Consider the following 22537-nt stretch of genomic DNA (forward strand, 5'->3'; position numbering starts at 1 on the left):
AAATTTGTTAGGAGTAGCATTAAATGTTAAGGAGACAAGATATAATGGAGCAGTGTCTTATACAAGGGATGTTTTATGAGGTAGATTAAGTTGTTTCTCCCCCATCTCTTGCATATAAGGACACTCAGTGCTCCCACTGATCTTTTAGGCCTCTAAAACTCCATACAAGTTTTGGCGATTCATGTCATAGGAAACTTTCATACAGTTTAGACTTGATTTCCTTATTGTCCATATTTCATAAGAAATTTTAAGGACATATTTAGAAGGAATACTGATAAGTATATATGAATTGATTTCTTTAAAGAACTTGTCCAGTAGGAAACAGATTAGATACAAGTTGATATTCTTCTAAGCTCCACTAATAGCAGTGAATTTTAACTTATGGTGGACCTCACTTACTCCCTTTATCCAGTTTATATTTAGGGCATTTAACACATGCTTTCAAATCACTAAGAATGAGATTTAATGGCAATTCATCCTTTGTCAACCGAGTCATGATTTCTCATGAAAATTTTGGTCTTAATGGATGAAGTACGTAAGTCTCATTTATCTTTTGTTAAATTCTCATTTCTATGATAACAAAAGGTTGTGAAATTTGTAGCATCGCTTAGTTTTATCTTATAAGGTTTCTATTCAGATAATAACGACCGATAATATGATAGTTTTAGTTAGTAGTGACTTTGTTTTGGTTATTTAAAACCTTATAACTGTCAAAATGTAGCTTTAGTATTGATGCTAAATTCTGAGTAAACTCTAGAATGTTTAAGGTATCATAAAGCTTAATACAAAACAGCTTTTATGGTTCTTACAACCTTAACATTAAATGAGTCACTGACTCTCATCTTAATTATTATCGATTTCTGATAAGGAAACGTATAAAACTAAACTCAACTAACATGTGTTAATAGGGATATTAATATTAGTGGAGTTAAATATCATTAATTGGTAACTACCTTTCTTAGCCAACTGTTCCCTTGAGGTATGGATAGTCTCTTTGCTCGTGCCTAGTCTAATGGCATGATTTTGCAGTGAGACTTTCCCTTTGAGAACTTAGAGCTGGAAGCAGTACTTGTATTTTGTTTCAAGACTTTATAACTATCCTCTTTTAAGGTTTAGTGGTAATAAGGTGAATAACATTTGATTTTCAATTTTAGGCATTCCTTTTCCTGTACATATATTGCTAGCAACACACTCAGTTTCCTTTAGTACTTCTGAGTGTTATAGTTGATTCTTAAGGCATCTAATTGTACTGGTGGAAAAGTAATACACTGAAAAGACTTCATTAAGTTCCATGTATAAGCTCTCAGTTTATGGGTCATGGAATTAAATATTAGGATGTATTCACAAATGCCAATTAACCTTTTTATTTAGAATTAGAGTGTTTTGCATGCATCTTAGGAATTGTTTTGATTCTATTATTTCCATAGAAAAAAAAAAACGTTAGTCTTAGGAATTTTAGAATCCGTAATTGCTCACCTGATAGGAATCATGTAAGGAGTTCTTGATTATCATAAGAGACATATTTATTTATCCCACTGATTATGCTCAAGTGTTTTTCTGTAATACTTTTATCAGAATGAGCAGTAAGAATTTCAAGTCTTTAAGGATAATCAAGACTCAAAAGGGCAAATTTTATAAGACCCTTTTAGAAGCAAAACTCTTCTTAGGTTTTGTAATAAGAGTGGATGATTTAGGTTTGAGATTCAAACTTTATAGAAGAATTTTAGAGTGATTTATGTTATGGGTAATCTAATAAGGCAGACTGAAATTAGGATCATTAATGAAGGATCATTAATGTAAGGATCATTATGAAGATGTGATAATTTTAAGTATAACACCAAAATTAATTTTATTATACTTAAATAAAATAGATCACCGTTGGGCAGAAAATGTATTATTTAAGTATAAAATTCTTGTGCGAAAATAATTGTAACAAATCACCGTTGGGCAGAATTGGAACAATCAAGTTGTTATGCACAAGGTAAGTTTGCAATACATAAATGTAACAAATCACCGTTGGGCAGAATTGAGACATTTAAGGTATTTAAGGCAAAGTTAATGTCATTTGAGTATCTAGCAATTTTAGGATACTCATCTTTTAGATGACTATGCTTAGTTAGACTAAAACAACTTTGTTAAGCTACCACATCACCATTGGGCAGAAGTGAACTCATGAAGTGTTGTTTAAGTTAAGCAAAACTAAAGTCATGCGAATGTCTGATAATGTTAGGACATACACTTTTAAGTGATATACTTAATTAGACTTAAATAACAATATTAGGTTACACATCACCGTTGGGCAGAAGTGAACTATAAGTGTTATTTAAGTTAAGTAATTTAACGGAGCAGGGCCCCTTAATCAGTTAGGTTATATATAAGGGTTTCTGATCATTTCGCAACATGTAAGATATAAGTAAAGTTGCGATTTCTTCGAAGTGATGTTGCGAATTTGGTTAGGGGATTTTAGATGTTGCGAACAGTGCAGTCATAAGTAATGTTGCGATTGATGTTTTATAAGAGATGTTGCGAATGATGTTGTTATGAGAGATGTTGCGAATGGAGTTGTTGTGATGTAATCAGCATTGTTGCGATTTAAAGCACTCGCAACATAATTGTTGCGATTAAGAGTACTCGCAACATCCTGTGATTTTATGGGCTGATCGCAACATCAATAGGTAATACTCGCAACATCTTGCAAAATTAGCTCGTCGCAACATCTTAAGTAATACTCGCAACATCTTAAGGTTCGCAACATTAGTGACTTTTCGCAACATATGTCCCTTCGCAACATTCTGTGATGCTAGGTTCTGATCGCAACATAATTAGTGGACATTCGCAACATGTTACTCGCAAGATAATATGTAATTCTCGCAACATCATGCGATTTCGCAACATTTCATTTGTTGCGATTAGAGTCCAGTTGTTGTGAATAGATGCCTTGATTCGCAACATTAGCAGAATTCGAAAAGAATAATCAACCTGATAACCTTTTCCTAATTTTAAGGGATTTGGGAGATTCTGTTATAAAGTTTTAGATTATCTCAAAATTTAATAAGATTTCAAAATTATATCTTTTATCTTATTTAAAAGATTTTGAAATTAAACTTAGAGATAATATTATCTCTTTAAAGTTTTAGATTATCTCTAATTTTAATAAGATTTCAAAATTATATCTTTTATTTTATATTAAAGATTTTGAAATTAAACTTAGAGATAATATTATTTCTTTAAAGTTTTAGATTATCTCTAATTTTAATAAGATTTCAAAATTATATCTTTTATTTTATTTAAAAGATTTTGAAATTAAACTTAGAGATAATATTATCTCTTTAACAGATTTCATTTTCCCAAGTTAATCCTAATTAAGGTTAGTTTTCGAAAATTATGATGTTCTTCAAGAACATCTTCGAAAAAAACAAGAACAGTTTCAAGAATTTTACGAAACTGTTTTCGATTATATTATCAGATTTAATACTGGAATCGAAATCTGAAAGTTTTGTAAAACAGATTTCGAAAATAATCAGGTTTTTATAATGAACAGGTTTTAATCAGACCTAACAATTCGTTAGAAGTAATACGAACATCAGATCCAATCAGTTTTATGATGATGATCAAAACCGTAAACATAAGGGTTTTAATCAAAAACTCGTTTCCTATTTTAATTCCAGTTTTTATGGACATCGAAGAAACTGATTAATCAACATCATGCTTTGATACCACATGTTGAATAGTTTCTATAATCGATGATATAATGGAAACAAGGAAATATGTAATACCTGATAATCCAGTGATGTTTGAGATTGACATCTTCTTAATCTGATCGAGTTCCCCTTTAGGGTGTATGGTTAGGATGGAGATTAGGTGTTCTTGATGAACACGATTTGAGAGAGAGAGGTAGGGGATGATTCTTATGGTGTTATTATTCATCATTAGTTTTTAACCTCTCTAATAAGCTCTCTATATATACACCCAAGGGGAAACCCTATTAATGTTAGTAAGGGTAATTCCGTCCATCAAGGATTTACCAGTTATAAACATAAGGTTATTTAGGTCAATGATCAATAATAAGATAAATAATTATAAGGGCCATATATAAAATATATTTATTCTAACAAATCCAATATTCAAACCTCTTTGATTTTGTAGGGGTAGTACCCCTATAACCCTTAGACTGTGTTCCAGAGTTAACTTAAGGAGAGAAAGGAAAAGACACTGGAAGGAATTAAGAAAAAAATGGTGTTCCAGATAATTTTTTGAAATGAAAAGAATGGAAAGGAAAAGAAAAAGAGAGGTTATTTGATCTTACTTGTTTTCTCTCCAAATCGGGAAGAATCAAAGCGAAAGGAAAAGAAAATGGTTATAATTACCATATTACCCTCTTCATATTATATCAGGTCGTTCTTTTCTAATATCCCAACCCTAAACTGCCATTCAACACCAGAAGCATATCTACCGCCGTTCATCATCAGAATAGCCTCTTCTCAACGCCGGCTCTTTTACCAGGTATATTATGTTAATCTCACTTTGTTTTGGTTTTACTTCTTATTCAATTAGGTTTGTAGTGACCGATTAAGGAAGGATTAATATGGTTTATCTTGAGTTAATTAGGCACGCATTAAGAATATTGAGGTAACCTACAGCCATGGTATGCACCATATTTAAATATAATTGTCAAATAATACCCTACCAAGCATATATAGTTGACGATCTGGAAGGCTATGTTCTTGTTGAGTTATCCTTTTTAATTTAAAAAAAATTAAAATTCAATGTTTTTAGGTATGATAATCAAACAAAATATACTTTCTGAAAGATACCAAAAGTAATGATGGCACACTGTTAGTTCAAAACTCAGTTAAAAAATAATTATAGGCAACAAACAAATGATTCCTAGATAACAATTAGGTACATGGTGTGTATAAACAGGGCTAATCGGGTCAGGTTAGCGGACACTTATCTCAAACTCGTCCCAAACCCGTGAAAAGGTTCAAAAGTAATCCCAAAACCGTTTCATACCCTAATGAAACGGTATTACCTTTCCCAAATGTTTCAGGTTTTGGGTTTTCTAATTGGGCTTGGGTTCCATTGCCATTGATGGGTGTTCACAGTTCACGATTTGGTTTAAAACCACGAAAACACCCATATGATCATATTACAAGCTATTTGTGTTTGGGATGTTGTAGTTATGACATTGAAACACATGCTGCTTGCTTGAATTATTATCTTTTATACATGAAGACATTGATTTGTTGCATTTTTTGGTTTAGATTCATTCATTCAGATTTAAACTCACTAGACTGTGTGCCACCATGCTACTACACTTAATAAAACAATTATCGGAAGTTAAATCATAAGCCTAACTTTCTTATGTCTTATATATCTAATCAACTAACACTTTTCCACAGTTCATAAACTCACAATGGATAATCATATACTCAAGATAGCTCATGTTGTGCGGGCTAGACAACTGCAAGCAATTAACCTGATTTGCATAGTGGTGGCTTTCATTACAAAACGTAGGCCTTCAACGGTACATGTTAATTTACCGACTAGAGATGAAATTTTACAGAGAAGACATGTACGAGAAGAGATGTTACACGACCTTTTAAATAGTGGTAAATGTCGTGAACTTATCCGAATGAGTGAGAAAGCTTTTATGACGTTGTGCAATATCTTAGAGCGTGACGGCGGTCTTCGACCTACTCAACGCATGTCTGTTGAAGAACATGTTGCAAGATTTTTACATGTTGTTGGTAATGATTTGAGAAATCGGTTTGCCTCTTGGATATATCGTCGTTCTGGATCAACAACTAGTCGGTGCCTTCATAGAGTTCTGCGAGCAATTTTATCGTTAGAAAATCGTTATCTTCAACAACCAAAAGGTGACATTGTCCCAAAAGAAATTCAAGAAAAGAAGAGATTTCATCCTTTTTTAAATGATTGTATAGGGGAAATTGATGGAACACATGTTCGTGTCAGAGTACCTAATAAAGATGCCCCTAGATATCGTGTTCGCAAGGGATACCCGACAATAAATGTATTGGCTGCTTGCACATTTGATTTGAAGTTTACATATATGTTTTAACTGGTTGGGAGGGTACTGCATCAGACTCAAGAATTATAAAGAATGCGCTAACAAGAGAAGATAAACTAATTATTCCGACAGGTAATCTTAAACCAAATTTACTTAATTGTGTAATATTGATAATACTAATTAGAACTTGATTGTAGGCAAATATTGTTTGATAGATGCGGGTTTGCCTCATACAAGTACCTTAATGGCGCCATATAGAGGTGTTAGGTATCATTTGAAAGAGTACTCTACTCGTGCCCCTGAGAATGCAAAGGAATTGTTTAATCTTTGTCACGCATCATTACGTAACGCAATTGAACGAGCATTTGGTGTTCTAAAAAAGAGATTTCCTATTATTAGAAGTACGACGGAACCATTTTACTCTTGTGAAACACAATCTTCCATCTTTTTGGCATGTTGTATTTTACACCACTTTTTACTAGAGGAAGATCATGACAAAGATCTAGAAGACGAGGTCATACGCGAGGTGCTAAATGGGCGCGAAGAGGAAGAACATCGTAATACAAGAGATGCGCATGAGGGTAGTACCAGAGTGGACCAACTAAGGAATTCAATTGCAAATGAAATGTGGACTAACTATTTGATGTATCCAAACAATGAAATAGATATGTCAAAATAGTTACAAAATAGAATGTTATTGTAATTTAGACGAAGATTACGTTATTTCTATTTTTTTTGTTGGTAGGTTTTGGTGATGTATTTTGAAAACAATTATGTAACTGGTTCAGGCCAGCTAGTTTTTCTGTTAACAATATATCTTGAGTGTTTATTAGCTGCTACTTTTTTTTAGAATTAACTGATTTAAACAATTAAATTCACTTGTCATAAAAGTTATCCATTAAAAAGAGATGCCAAACTTCAATGTTTACAGCAACATATTGATTCTGCTGTTGAACACTAGTCATACAAAATATAAATATGTATATTACATTTGAGAACACATGGAGATGATCATAATTAACACATGGAGATGATAATAATCTCGTAAAAAAATGAGTGGCTTATGATGCTTAGAGGCCAAGAGCTAAAATTAGCTTAGAACCATTTACTTATTAACCAGGTTCACACCATGAGTAAATGTTAGGGATGAGTGTTTGTGCTGAATTTCGTATCGATATGGTAACGTCGGGTCCGAATCGGTACCAAGTTTTGAGTTTTTGATATTGGTACGGGACCAGTAGCAGTACGGGTCGGTACTGTACCGATATTTCCCGAATTTTGCACGGAATACCGGTACCGAACCGAACATTTCGGTACCGGTACCAAATATTTCAACTTTTCGGGATCGGTAGCGGTACCATCCCGAACTCATCCCTAGTAAACATAATCTTTTTGGCATGTTGGAGTATTTTTTATTTAATTTCTCTATAAAGGGTATAATAGTAAAAATGCAATTTTCTTTTCTTTTCCATCCATCTCAGGAACACATAAAATGCTTACTTTCCTTTCCTTTCATTTAAACTCTGGATCACAAAATAAAATCACATTTTTCTTTTCCTTTCCTTTCTTTTCCCTTCTAATTTCCTTTCCTTTCTTTTCCATTGTTAAATGAAACTCGGGAACAGAGTGTACATAAGTTAAATTAAAGGTATAGCGAATTACTCATTCGATGCCTCGATGGTGAGAATTTTAACATTGTATTATTATGGAATTAGGTATCTTATTGTAACACCCCGTAACTGCAGCGGAAACGTAAACGGGATGCAACAGACACCTTTGATATCAACCACATTGTTTATAAAGAAAACTGAATACATTAATATACTTCAAATTACATCCTCTCATAATTCATTACCGTCTAGGTGATACACACATCATACAATACGATACATAATTCTATGTAATATAATGTATCCTAACATCCCACACGCAAATCTTACACACATCAAGCACTTAGCACGTAAGCAATCACTTTATCTTAATTGTACTCGAAAAGCATGTGAGAAAACGGGTCAACTACGAATAGTTTGTGAGTTTCACAATTCGAGTAAACCATGATAAATCATTGTCAAAATATAATATTATCGATGTAATTATGCTGAGCCCACAAGTGAAACCTTTGTTAAACCAGTACTGTACCTGTTCCGGGGGCAATGTTAACCCAGAAACACTTCTAGGGACATCTGGGGACACTGTTAACCCAGTACAGTACCCATTCCGGGGGCAATGTTAACCCAGTACTGTACCCATTCCGGGGGCAATGTTAACCCAGAAACACTTCTAGGGACATCTGGGGACACTGTTAACCCAGTACTGTACCCATTCCGTACGATTCCCGTACAATCAAATATTTATAAATACACGCAATCCATGCGTTCAGTATGTACTTAAACATTTCAGTAGTAACATGCTTCCGCCTCGAGAAAATATTTAAAAACAATTCAGAAAAAGGGGCTCGTGAAACTCACCTTAGCACCTGCAAGCAGGTAACAACAGTCATTATCAGTTAACACGTCCAATCTGTAATATGATCCCTACGATCGTTACTATACACTCACTATTAATATAACTTTAATCGTGTTGACCGGTACATCTGGGGACACTGTTAACCCAGTACTGTACCCATTCTGGGGGCAATGTTAACCCAGAAACACTTCTCCGGACTCAGATTGTGATATCGTTTAGAGTTCAATAGTCAAATTCTCATTAGTTTGTTTTCCCCGTTTTGCGTGCCTAGCACGGTTATCCGTTTTTACGTTTCAAAAATGAGCTTGGTCACACACGACCCGAAAATAGTCGTTGACTGATAATTTACTTAAATTTGTGAAATTAGAGCTCGGTTTAGACGCCCCGTTTGGCCGCGGGACCCGTTTCCGTCTTTAGTGCACTGGAAACTGTTAAATCGGGTAAAATTACTTAAATCATCCGAATTATTTTCGGATGATTCATTTTTACTTGTTTAACTCAATTATATGAAAATAGTTCATTTTTAGGGTTTTTATACACCAGTCAGCTCGCTTAGGCGAACTTTACCGATTCACGCGTTTTAAGCCTTAAAAGTTTGTTTTTTGCACAAATAATTATCCGTTTAATCTCGAATCTTGAAATTTTGCACAAATCACTTTTTGACAGTGGGAAATTTTATAAAAATATTTCCAGAATTAATTTTTATATTTAAAATTTATTTATCTATTTTTAAACACCATTTAAACACTAAATATGTCGTAAATACCAAACGACCTTAGAAAAATCCCAAAATTTTCCTGGATGACCCCTGCCATCCACATAGTCCTCTGTAATTTTTCCAGAACGAAAATCTCTTTTTACATGCCATTTTCACTAAAACCAAGCTAGAAAACCTTAGAACTCGTTTAACCGAAAAGCCTACATAGACATCTCCAACGGACCTAAAATTTTGTGTGTGACTTATACATGTTATAAAAAGCTTATCTGAAATTTTCCATAATTTTTCATGATATTTAACTATTTTTCACCATTTTTAGCCAAAACCGAGCATTAAATTCACCAAATATTCATCCTTTGTCCAAAAATTACCAAAAATTCACAGAACTCATAATTTCATGTATTTAACACCTCTGTAAAATTTCATGACCTAAATCTAAACCGTCAACAATCTGTCCAAAAACTCATAACCGAACATAAACCGAATATACCTTTCGTTTTCCGCCACTACAAGCTACAAACTCGTCTTTCCGCCTTATCTACCACTAAATACAGAACCTACAACCAACATAACACAATACCAAGCAAGTTACACTCACAATCAAGCCTCTTACACTATAGTTTCGGTTATTGTTTCAAAACTAAAGTTTAAACCGTAAAAATTCGTTTTTGGTTCGTTTAACTCCTTTCTTGGACCAAGATCCCTTGTATAAACCGTATACATCACTTGATCATGCAAGAATCAGTTTCATCTCGGGTTTTCACCCTTTTTTACTTGAAACCTCATTTTCTTGCAAATACCCTCAAGAAACGAAGATGAACATGTACATAACTCGATTTTTACCTCGGTTTTCTTGCTAAAATCTCGGGTTTTTGTTCATCATTTGGAGAGAAAGTTGGAAGAATGTTGAAGATGTTGTAAAAAAAAATAACAAGATAAGGGGTGTTACCCCCTTATCCGATCGGAACCAAGAGGGGGGTGGGGTGGGGCCCACCTCTCCTTTTCTAGCCACATATTTGGATTCATGAAATCTGGATAATGTTTTGGATAATCTAGTTCAGTTTGTTTTTCGGTTAAATGTCTAATTCGGCTTAAAACGAGGCTAAAACGGTCGTTTTCGGCCTAAAAATGAAATTTATTTAAAACCGTTTTAAAAACTTTAAAAACCTAAACCATGACATTTATTATCTTAAAACATCATATTGTTAATTATTGCGCATCTTTTTCGGCTTGATCGATCGCCTCTTGCTCGGTTTGGTATTAAAGGTTTCGTTTAACGTACCGACGTACATTAAATCAAAAATTCTTTTTCTGTGCTTTAATTCACTTATCCCGAAGCTTTAATACTTCGTAAACATCACTAAATATCATATATATCGTCTATAATTGAACCCTCGATTCGTTCGGGTTTGAATAACTATCGATCGATTAATCGCATATTCAATACGATGAATTGTATATTCACGTACAATCAATACAGTGAACCATGTATTCTCGTATAATTACTATGGTAATTCATGTACCCGACGTTAAATATAACGTAACTATTGTCTACCGGTTAGGGTATACCTGGTTTAGTCGGAATCGTTACACTTATCTTAAAAGGAATTTAGATGGACATTACCCTCATCCGCAACAGTCGACCTATATACTAAGGGGGTGTTTGTTTTTTCACAAAAGATCTTCCTGGTCTCTTTTGTCTGCGCCGCGTAAACCATGCGCAGACGTTTAGGTTTGTAGATTGTTTTTCGGAAGACATTTCGGTAAAAAAGGTCTGAGCACACTCTTTTTCGCACAGACTTGGACCACCCACTTGTCACATACTCTAACATCTTCTCATATTCATTCTATCAGCTCTCTCATCTCAAACCCTATCCCCCTTTCTTCCACCATCAATTCCTGTCTGCCCCTAACCCCCTCCAGCCCCGATTCAGCCGCCACCTTCCTCCTCCACTTCCGGTCATGTTGGGATAAAAAATGATCAAGGAAGATTTGAATCTTCTCAACCTCCACAAGAAATATGCTAAGTATGGACTCCAAGCAAACTAGACATTTCGTGCAAGCATAACACTTATTCAAGCAAGGTATCTTATATTGAGAAAGGTTATCTTCTGGAATTCTTCTAAGTGTTTAGTTCGAGAATACTACACTTCACCAAGTAAGGTTGTTGTTCAGTCGATCAAGGTTTATTTCAGAGCAAACTCACTTAGCCAAGCTTAAACCAAGTATTTTGGTGGGTCGAGCAAGGTTTCAATAAAGGTGATCTCATGCATACTTGTAGAAGTTAATGGAATTATTATAAGGACTTCTACGAGCAAGGTTCAACCTCTAGCAAGCTAAAATACCCAAACACACTTAGATTTCTAGAATAAGTCTTTGACAAAAGGTTGAAGAGATCAAGAAGAACAAGTTTGCTCGTAGGATATTATCGAGCAAAGTTTGATTATATCATGAAGATTGAAGTCTGTTTGAAGAATATTTTCTAAGGAAATATTCATAAGTAAAAGCTTGCTCGGAGAACTGTTCCAACACACTTATGGATTACAAAGTTTGTTCGATAAAGATAAAAGTTTAATCGAAGACATATGTGACACATATCAATAGTTTTGAATACGTTTAAATATGTTGTAAGGCTCCGTTACCGGTGCCTCATATTTTGACGTTGGATTTACTCATCAACATAGTTCTAATCATCAGAGTTAATAAAAACATTCGCGGAATATAAAAACTTTCATAAATCATTTCATAACAATTCAAAACTTGTCTTAAAACAACAGTCTTTTAAAATAAACAAGACATTAAACATAAACGTCTTGTGTCTTCCGATGCCAGCCTCTTATTCAATGCCACGTATTCCCTCAAGCGAGCTGCCTCATCCTACTCACCTGCGTGCATACTAAAAGTCAGATACGCCGAGTGAATTCTAGTTAATTAAGTAACATACAATACATCCATACACATTCTTATATATGCACCCGAAGGTCATACATACATAGTTCTTTACCTTTCTTCGTATGTTCATACTATCATACTTTCCTTCTTTACTTTTATACATACACGTATACATATACCTCGTCCTAAAACGTTCGCAGATATTATTAGGGTCTGTTCCCTACATTCGCAGATATTATTAGGGTCCGTTCCCTACATTCGCGGATATTATTAGGGTCCGTTCCCTACATTCGCGGATATTATTAGGGTCCGTTCCCTTTCTAACCATACCTTCCATACCTTTCTATACATTCATAGTTATAACTTCCATACGTAAATATATAATTTATATTTCATATATATATATATATATATATATATATATATATATATATATATATATATCAATCATATCTTTAAACTATCCCTTGATGGTATATATATATATATATATATCAATCATATCTTTGCAGTTGATCGATAACTCTAATTGACCGAGTTCTCGCATTGACCGAGAACCCCAGACGGAGGCTCAGGTCACCGAGAACTCTTGTCTGATGCTTTCAGCTCAAATTTCCGTACTTTACACCCAGTCCAGGCTCAAATAACGGTTAATCGGTCCAAAATAGCACATTTAAATTCCTATTTCCCAGTCTCGTTAACCGTTTTACATCCGTTATCATTCCATCATCAAGATCTAGTCCGTTTCAAGCATAAAACTCGAACCTTTAGCCATAAAACGTTCTTTACTAGATCTAGGGTTTTCTTTAAAGAGCCATTTCTTACCATGAGTCCATTAAGTCCATTTTAATTATCAAGTTTGCATTTTTATGAAACATTTAGACCCGATCTACTCTAGGGTTAAGTTTTAATGCAAACCGTTCATAAAAACGTAACCTTTAATCGTAAAGAACATACCTTTTGATGTTTCTAGGTTATGACTAGCTTTGGCTATGAACCTTGATCTTGTATTAAGCTTATATATCAAAGATTTTTCAAAATAAGTGCTTGATTGATCTTACTTGACCCCCTTCTCTCTCTAGGCCATAAGTGGTAAGGAGGTGTGTGTGTTTTGAGTGTGTAGGGGATATTATGGATAAGATGAATGGAAATGGTAAGGATTAGGGTTTAAGGGGTATTTATACTCCCTTAAGCCCATGGATCCAAGGCCCATCTTTACTTTTTGGTCCATGATTAGTTCCATCTAATTAGCCTACTTCCTTACCATCTTTATTATTTTGTTATTTCTTTAACAACTTAAGTAAACTTGTCTATTATAAGAAATAATATATTAAATATTATTATTTGAAATTTAGGGATGTTATATATGTTTTATAGTCATTAGGGTTTCTAGAATGTCTCAGGTGTGGTTGTTTAAGAACTAGGTCACATTTATGACAACGGTGAAATACGACATATTACACACTTTCCAAACAGACCGAATATTTTCGTATGGAAAGGCGCCGCACTTAAAATTCTACTCAGAAACTCTAAAGTTATTCCTTTGTAATATTGATTAATATCAATGAAAATCCTTTGAGTCTCTTGCGTGTTTGTTCCTTTTGTGTTATAATTGTAACATCTTGATTACTATTGATTCCGCCTTTATTAATCATTGGGTCTTCACATTAGCATATTCGTAACCGTCTTGTCAACATTCATTTGTTGGTTACGAGGTTGATAGTGAGATAAAATCGATCCTGACAAGTGGTATCAGAGATTCGTTTAGCTCTTGTGAAGACCAACGTGTTGCTGTGAAGTTTGATTGTGAAGCTTTTTGCTGAATTTATTTGATTTTGAGGAAGAAAATGATGACGTCAGCTGAGCACTGTTACATTGAGACGTGACGTCAGCTGTTCTGTTCTTCATTCTTCATATCTACAATCATTTAAGGTTTAAAAGTATTCTAATCTCAGATTCACATTGATTATTGTTTGTTTTGAGTCTAGATCTTGGTTTAATCAACCTGTTTTCATCAGGTTCAAGGATTTTATCCTCATACCTGAGTATTTTCAAAGTCTGTTTAAAATTTGAAGTAATTTTCATTTTAAAAGCTTATTAAAAATACCATAAATTTTCAAACAAATGGATGATCAAGAAGTGTCTGCTAACAAGATTATAAGATTGTTAGGTCAAGAAAGTTATATCAAGTGGAAGGTTTTGTTTGAGACTGTTGTATGCTGCAATGTTACTAAGTTTTTAAACTCTATAAAAATTGGTTCTTATGTTCCCACTTAAGGTGCAAACAACAAACAAGCTGTTGAAAAACAAATGAAGAAGAGGGATGAAAAGACCCTTTATATGTTGACATTGGGTTTGTCATGGGAAATATTGACTAGTGTGAACCATCACACAATTGCAAAAGGAATGTATGATGCAGTAGTGGAAATGTTTGAAGGCAACACTGAATTGTAAGATATCAAGAAAGATAGGCTGAAGCAATAACTTGACAGATTCAAGTTTAAAGAGGGAGAAAGGCTAAAGTCAGTTTTGCAAAGATTTGTAGCAATTGTCAATGAAATTAGGACTACTGATATTTCTATTACTGACTTTGATCTAAACACGAAACTGTTATGCTCATTATCAGGTGAATGGTATACTGCAAACAAATTCATCAATATAAAGGCCAATTTTCCCAACTTTAAGTTAAATGATGTAATATGTTTTCTTCAAGCTGCTAAACATGAAATGATTGAAACTCACATGATCAAAGAAAGAAGCCCAGTTTTCAAGTTGCAAATGCCTTAATAACTCTAATGAGAAATCAATCTATCAAAAATCAATAACAAATCCCTATCGTTGAAGAACCTAGTGATTTTAATGTTGAGACACTAAGGGTTTTTGTAGCAAGTCAAGCATCTGGAAGCGAGTCTGGACACCAAAGATTCAATGTCCAAATGTTAGATGATGGTGATACATCTTCTATGGCTAGTGGACATGGACCTTATGCTCCTAGCAACCCAAGTCAAGGAAATGAATATCAAGATTTGTTTTTTGAGTTTACTGAATCCTATAATGCATTTGCGGCCAAGAACTTAATTCACACGAGTGTTGTGCAAGAAGATTTGGAACATATTGATGCGGATGATCTTGAAGACATGGATTTAAAATGGCAAGCTGCCATGTTAGCTTTGAGGTGTAAGAGGTTGTATAACAAGATTGGAAGGTCTATATTCTCTAGTCCAAATGATAGGATTGGATTTAATAAATCCAAGGAAATTTTCTACAATTGTCAACAACCTGCCACTTTAACAATTCAAAACTTTCATCTAATACTTTGTAATCGTTACCAGACTCGTTTCTATGTCCGGGTAATCTTATCAACAAAATACCACATTTATCGAGTTATAATTATTATTTTATTTTTATTGTTTATTATATTTATTTAATATTCAATAATAACTTTGATATATTCACAAATTACACCCTAAAGTTAAGTTCTTACCCATTATGTATCCAGATCTAATGTTGAGGGACCTTTTTGAAAATCTGGATAATTAATATATTATAATCCATTTACCCTTTACCCAAACCCATAAACCATGACCAAACCCGCAACCCGTATACTCCTTTGATTTCTTGAACCTTAATCTTCACGTTAAACTAGGAACTGATCAATGCAATCATATGCGATCTTCACCGAAACTATTGAGTTGGAAATAAAGATTGTATTGATACGAATTAACGATTTAAACAAACCGTCTTTAATCTATTTGATATTATACCTATACAGCTTGTAATATTTCAATTAAATTCGTCTGCAAGTTCATATAGACTAGCGAGTCGAAGCCCCATAGTTAATTGCATTACCATAGTCTGCAGTTATCATCCCTAATTCGTGTTCTAGCCTCCATGGTTAAACTCAAATTAGACATAAATCCTTAATAGTTTAAGGTATTTGTTTTATGTTTCCAGTTCTTCTTTTAACTATCCACAATAGCCCCAAGATCAATCGGCCAAACATCAAACGTTTTGGCCGATGGAATTTGCTAGGGTTCATACGGATTTGGGGCCAAGCTGTTTGTGTATATAAATAATCGTGTTCATATAATACTTGTGTTAGACACCAGCCCAGTTGCCTGGTGCATATGGGTTAAGATGCTGGACCGTTGGGGGGCCATGTTCGAGTCCCCCCAGCCCGTTTTATTTTGGAAACCTTTTTATTAGTTATTATAATAAACTAAATAAATAAATTTCATTACAAATAAATAATTAATTAATATTTTCATGAAACCGACTCGTTTAGGTGTTCGTATTTCATACCTTTTATTAAAACTAAACATATGTTTGTGTGTGTATATATATATATATAAAGAGTGAGTGAATGACCTCTTAAAATTTAAGAGGTCCAATTAATTTTGCAAAATGTACAACTTTGAATGCTTACATTTTTTAAAATTTGAGGGCATTTATGTCTTTACTCAACCCTTCACTAACCGTAACTTTTCATTATAATTCTATATTTACACTAATTACCCTTCTATAGTTACAATAATTACCCTTGAACTTTTGATAACTTTTGTAATATATAAGAATAGTTACATCTAACCCTTCATCTTTATCCAAGAACTTGACATATTTATTTATTTTTTTCCGTCTATATATTTAAATATATTATGTTTTTTAAAAATATTGAACATACCACTACGACGTGTTTATTTTTTTCGACGTTTAGATATAAAAAAAATTCAAACCGATGTGTAGATTCTAATGTACAAGTTAATGAAGCATCAAAGTACAACATATATATGCTACTATAAACTTATAAATACATTTTCATTCACATTCTATAGTTACAACAATTACCCTTAAACTTTATATAACTTTTGTAATATTTAGAAATTGTTGCATATTTATCCCCTTATCTGTAACCAATAATGTGATAAATCTATATATTTATTTTTTCCTTCAATATATTTAAATATACTATGTTTTTTAAAAAACCAAACCCTATATTACGACGTGCTTTTTTTTGTGGATGTTTAGATATAAAAAATTTACAACATCAATGTCTAGATTATAACTTACAAGTCAATGAAGCATTGAAGTACAACTTATATATGCATTATGGACCTATAAAATGTTTAAACGCATAAAGATGCCATCAATTTTACTTTATCAAATCATAATTTATAAACCAATCCTTTCATTTAAATAATTCAAATTACAAAATAAAACGAATAAAATTAACTCCAACTAATATTATTTTGGATATGAGTTGTAATTATTTTGGTAAGATCTTATAGATAAATTCAAACTAATAAAAAAGCCATATACAACTAATAGAAAGGGTTCGAGCCATTTCGAGTGGACCCAAGTTGGCTCAATTTATGAATGAGCCAAGCTCAAGCTCCCATGTTCAGCTCGCCTAAAGTTTCGAGCTCGAGCCGATCTAGCTCGAGATGTATTCGACTCGAGCTTGGCCTAGCTCGGCTTGGCTCGTTGACAACCCTATATACATGTACCAACCGAACCAATTAAACAATTACCGTAATAAACTTTTGTAAAATATTACACGATTAAGAAAACTAACATAAGTATAGGAAAAAAAGGTTAATGCATAAAGAGAGACAAAAATGAGAAGTGTGATTAATATTTGTGACCTAAAAAAAACCCTTAAAAAATTTCAAAAAAAGTATTAAAAAAATCATAACTCAAAATATAAATAATAAAAAAAGCTAATATAACACAGTGATAAGCAAAATATAAGATAATATCGAATAGTATAACACAATAAAAAAAAGACACAATGACAATAAAAAAATACACAATCAATGACGAAATAAACAAAAAAACACAATGATCTTTTTTAAACATTTTTTTAGAACGAGAAAAAGACGGGAGAAACATTTTTGTTTTCTTTTGTTTACTTTTTTTATTTTTATTTGAATTTTAAGTTATGAGTTTTTATTAATTTTTTGAGGGGTTTGTTTTATGGCCATAAATCTTGTTCATTTTTCTCATTTTTATCTCTCTTTGTATAATAACTTGACAATGTATTGATTAGTATTATTTACTATATCAAAAGAGGATTGATAAACTAACATAAACAAGTATTGCATTGCAAGTTGTTGCCACCGCAGCATCGCGCGGGTTTCATGCTAGTGTGTATATATATATATGCATATAAATGTGTTATAACTTGATAAAGCTTTTAATAAATAAGAATTCTAATGTGTTTTTGAGAAATATTATTATTATATGATTTTTGGTTTAAAGGATTTTAATTTTAAATATATTAGAAGTCTTTAATGTAAAAATAAATATCTAAAACTTATATTATTATGTAACATGCTAAAATATAATTATTGGTTCAAGTATTTTATAAAAAAATATATTTTATATAAATAGTTATATATTGTTATTTATTACAATTTTAATTAAAAGTAACCTTTGTAAATAAATAATAAATTTAAATAAATTATTATTCACAAACACCTAATCAATCTCAAATCTATCTTAAACATGAAATCCATTGGTTAATCCATAGTATTTCCTCTATTACTCTTACTTAGGATTTTCCGTTGATATTTCGTGACGAGCGTGACGCCTATTTATTATCTTCTTATCGAACTCATTCATTTGCCTATTTGATAAGCTGAGTGATCACTCCCCTCTTTTACATTCTTTTAAATGTTTTGGGGACATATGCATACCTTATAATATTTACATATTATTAGTATTCACATTAGCAAACTGTTAACCTTGTGTGCTATCAATTATGTGCCTAACTTGCTACATGTTAATTTGTTTATTTGAACACATTCAGAGAGGTGCATCATTTAGTATGATCATATTACCGTCGTAGTAGCTAAAGCCAACTTCCCAAGGCGATGATTTTACCGAAACTTATTAATTGCTCATTGGCTTAATTGTATATCTTATAAGGACAATTTTTGCTTCTTTTTATATTATATTATATTTAACTGTCTGGTGTTTTACTCACTAAACCGTGTGTTGAGAAATCTATCTTTATTTTATATGCATATGCGGGTTTTTTTATTGAACTGATTGCAAGATTTGTGAATATTTATTGATGCTTTAAGTTAGAAGAACATTATCAAGACTTAAATTTATCAAGACTTGAATTTGAATTTATTTGTCTTTGCTTAAATGATTTTGTACTTTGTTATTTGAAATTTTTTGGATATTTAATTTAAATTAATAGATATTGTCATTTTTAAATATTGCGTGATAGTACCTTGAGAGCTATGAACAATCATTTCGCGCTCCGACTTTTCGCCTTAGGTTGGGGTGTGACAGTCACTTGGCAAGAAAATGCAACCAACCAAGACAATTCCAAAACAACAACAAAAACAATCTTTAAAGAAATCAATTCAAATATCAGAATCAAGGTCAACAGCAGAGAAATTGTACAACATTAACTTTCAACCCCAACAAAACCAACAACAAATAATTCCCTCCTCATGTTCCTGTAAATCAGAACAGAAACAATGCAACTCAACCAATAAATTAAGGAAATGTTGCTGTAGCTCAACAACCATAAGATGGTTTGTTTGACTAGAGTAATCATGCTGAAGAGATTTAAAAGGCCAATGCTGCATTCATAGCAAAAATAAATGATCAAACTGAATCTTCAAAATCTCAGGAACAATCCACAAAAGTCAATGATGTGTGGTATATGGATAGTGGATGTTCCAGGCACATGACCTGTGATAAGAGATCATTGGTTAATTATGAAGAAAAATTTGAAGGCCCAATTCGCTCATGATAGTGATGAGAATGGAGGGAAAATTGTGGGCAAATGCATTCTTATAAATGGAAAAGTTTCTTTTGATAATGTGTTTCATGTTGAAGGTCTTCAATATAATCTTTTGAGCATCTCTCAAATGTATGATAAAGGATATAAGGTTGGTTTTGAAGAATCTCATTATTTCATTTTGAAACCTGAGTTTGTAATTCCACCTGAAATGATTATGATGATGGCACCAACGAATGGCAACTTGTATGAATTAAGGATGAAAGATGTTGTTTCTAAAGGTGATACTTGTTTTGATTCTAAAGCTTCTGAAAGTGAAACCAAGCAATGAAACTTAAAATTATGTCATGTAATCTAAAGAACATGAACAAACTTGTAAAGGATAAACATGTTATTAGGTTGCCAACAAGAGAGTTCGAGCTTAATGACAACTTTGTTTCTTGCCAAAAGGGAAAACAACATAAGTTATCTCATAAAACAAAACTTGTAAGCTCCATTGATCGAGTGTTTGAAATGCTTCACATGGATCTTTTTGGTCTTGTATGCGTTCCAAGTATTGGAAAAAAGAAGTATTGTTTGGTGATAATAGATGATCACTCAAGATTCACATAGGTGTTTTTTCTGAATTCAAAAGATGAGACAGCAGAATTAATCAAAAGTTATGAGATGATAATGGGGGAATTGAGAATCAACTGGATGTAAGGGTAAAGATAATGAGAAGTGACAATAGACCTGAATTCAAAAATGGGCTCATGACTGAATTTTATCTAACAAATGGAATATTTCAGCAATTAAGTGCCCCAAGAACTCCTGAACAAAATGATGTTGTAGAAAGAAGGAATATAACATTGATAGAGGCTGCAAGAACCATGCTTTCAGATGCTTATCTACATGTATCATTTTGAGTAGAAGCAATCAAGACTACATGCTATATTCAGGACATGGTCCTTCTCAACAAAAGACAAAACAAAATTCCCTATGGGATTTTGTACAAAAGAAAACCCTATATCACGTTTTCAAACCTTTTGGTTGCAAGTGTTCTCTATTAAACACCAAATACTACTTGAACAAGTTTCAATACAGTCCTTAGACTGTTTCTTTGTTGGATATTCCTCACACTTAAAAGCATATAGAGTATATGTGAAAGATCATCTAAGTGTGATTGAATCATCTGACATAATTTTCAATGAGAATCAGTTTAATACTGTTGATGAAGCAAGATGGTTGTTTGATTTAGAGAAATTGATCAAATCTTTCAAAATCTATCCTACAGACAGTGATGAACATATAGAACAAGTGTTCCCGAAGCAACTACTGAAAAAGAAGATTGACTTAGACAAGTTATGGTCAAAGGTTGCTAATGAAGACACTGGGTTCTCTTTTAAAAGGAAGAACTTTGAAGATAATGAAGATGAGGACAATGACCAAAATTATGCACCTCAAGAACAAGAACACACGGAAACATCTGGTATTCCAATTGATAATAAACAAGACCAGACTCAACATGACACACGGTCAATGTTTGAAAACTTGTTTCAAAATTTGACATTCCAAATGATGTTGCATCAACATCAAATCTCAATGAGGAAGAACCAGAAATCCAAATTGATTCACAATAACTAATCATTGAAGAACCTGATCAAAATGATTCAAATCTAGATCAAATTCTGACTTCAACTCAAATCATTCAAACTTCTTCTATTCAAAGGAATCATCCTATTGAAAACATCATTGGTGACATGCATGAAAGAGTGACCAGAAGTGCCTCAGAAACTGCAAACATTTGTTTATATTCTTGCTTTCTCTCCCAAATTGAACCAAAGAACATTGTTCAAGCACTAAAGGACAACAATTGGGTAAAAGCTATGCAAGTCTGGGATTTAGTTGATAAGCCTAGAGGAAAATATGCAATTAGCACCAAGTGGGTTTTCAGAAACAAGAGGGACGAGAGAGAAATTTTAATGAAAAACAAGCCAAGATTGGATGCTCTTGGTTGCTTACAAGAAAAAGGAATTGATTTTGAAAAAGTTTTTTCTCCTGTAGCCAGATTGGAAGCAATAAGAATATTTTTGGCATATGTTGCATCAAAGAACATTAGAGTGTTTCAGTTGGATGTTAAATCTACTTTCTTGAATGGAAAAGTAGAGGAGGATGTGTATTTCACTCAACCTCCAGGTTCTAAGGATCATGATCATCCAAGTAGAGTGTACAAGCTTAGAAAGGCTCTATATAGGTTACATCAAGCTCCAAGAGCTTGATATGATGAGTTATCAAATCACCTACCTGCTAATGGTTTTCAAAGAGGAGCCATGACAAGACCTTATTCTACAAGAAAAAAGGAAGAGATTTACTTCTACTTCAAGTATATGTTGATGATATTATCTTTGGATCTACAAATGAACATATGTGTTTAGAGTTTGAAGAAGTCATGAAGTCTAAGTACAGCATGGGCTCAATGGGAGAGATGAATTTCTTCCTTGGATTGCAAGTTCAAAAGAAGATGAATGAAAGAATCTTTAGTCAATCCTAGTATGTATAAGACATCTTAACCAAGTTCAAATGCCATGATTTGAAGGATGATTCTACTCAAATGGACACTCATGAAAAGATGGTAGCTGATGAAAAGGGGGAGCCTGTAGATTAACACGAATACAAAGCTAAGATTGGATCA

General features: G+C 32.9%; 1 protein-coding gene across 1 annotated transcript; it reads left to right on the forward strand.

Moving 5' to 3' along the window:
- The first annotated feature begins 5416 nt into the window (after positions 1-5416).
- On the forward strand, positions 5417-6710 carry LOC143531222 (uncharacterized). Its single transcript, XM_077026566.1, has 3 exons — positions 5417-5977; positions 6094-6163; positions 6229-6710. The coding sequence occupies exons 1-3, from the start codon at positions 5417-5419 to the stop codon at positions 6708-6710; spliced, it is 1113 nt and encodes a 370-aa protein (XP_076882681.1).
- The last annotated feature ends 15827 nt before the right edge of the window (positions 6711-22537 follow it).

This window comes from Bidens hawaiensis, unplaced genomic scaffold (genome assembly GCF_021521415.1).
Source record: "Bidens hawaiensis isolate Kalapana, Puna unplaced genomic scaffold, B.hawaiensis_p1.1 tig00009092_1, whole genome shotgun sequence".
In the NCBI taxonomy this organism is placed as follows: domain Eukaryota; kingdom Viridiplantae; phylum Streptophyta; class Magnoliopsida; order Asterales; family Asteraceae; genus Bidens; species Bidens hawaiensis.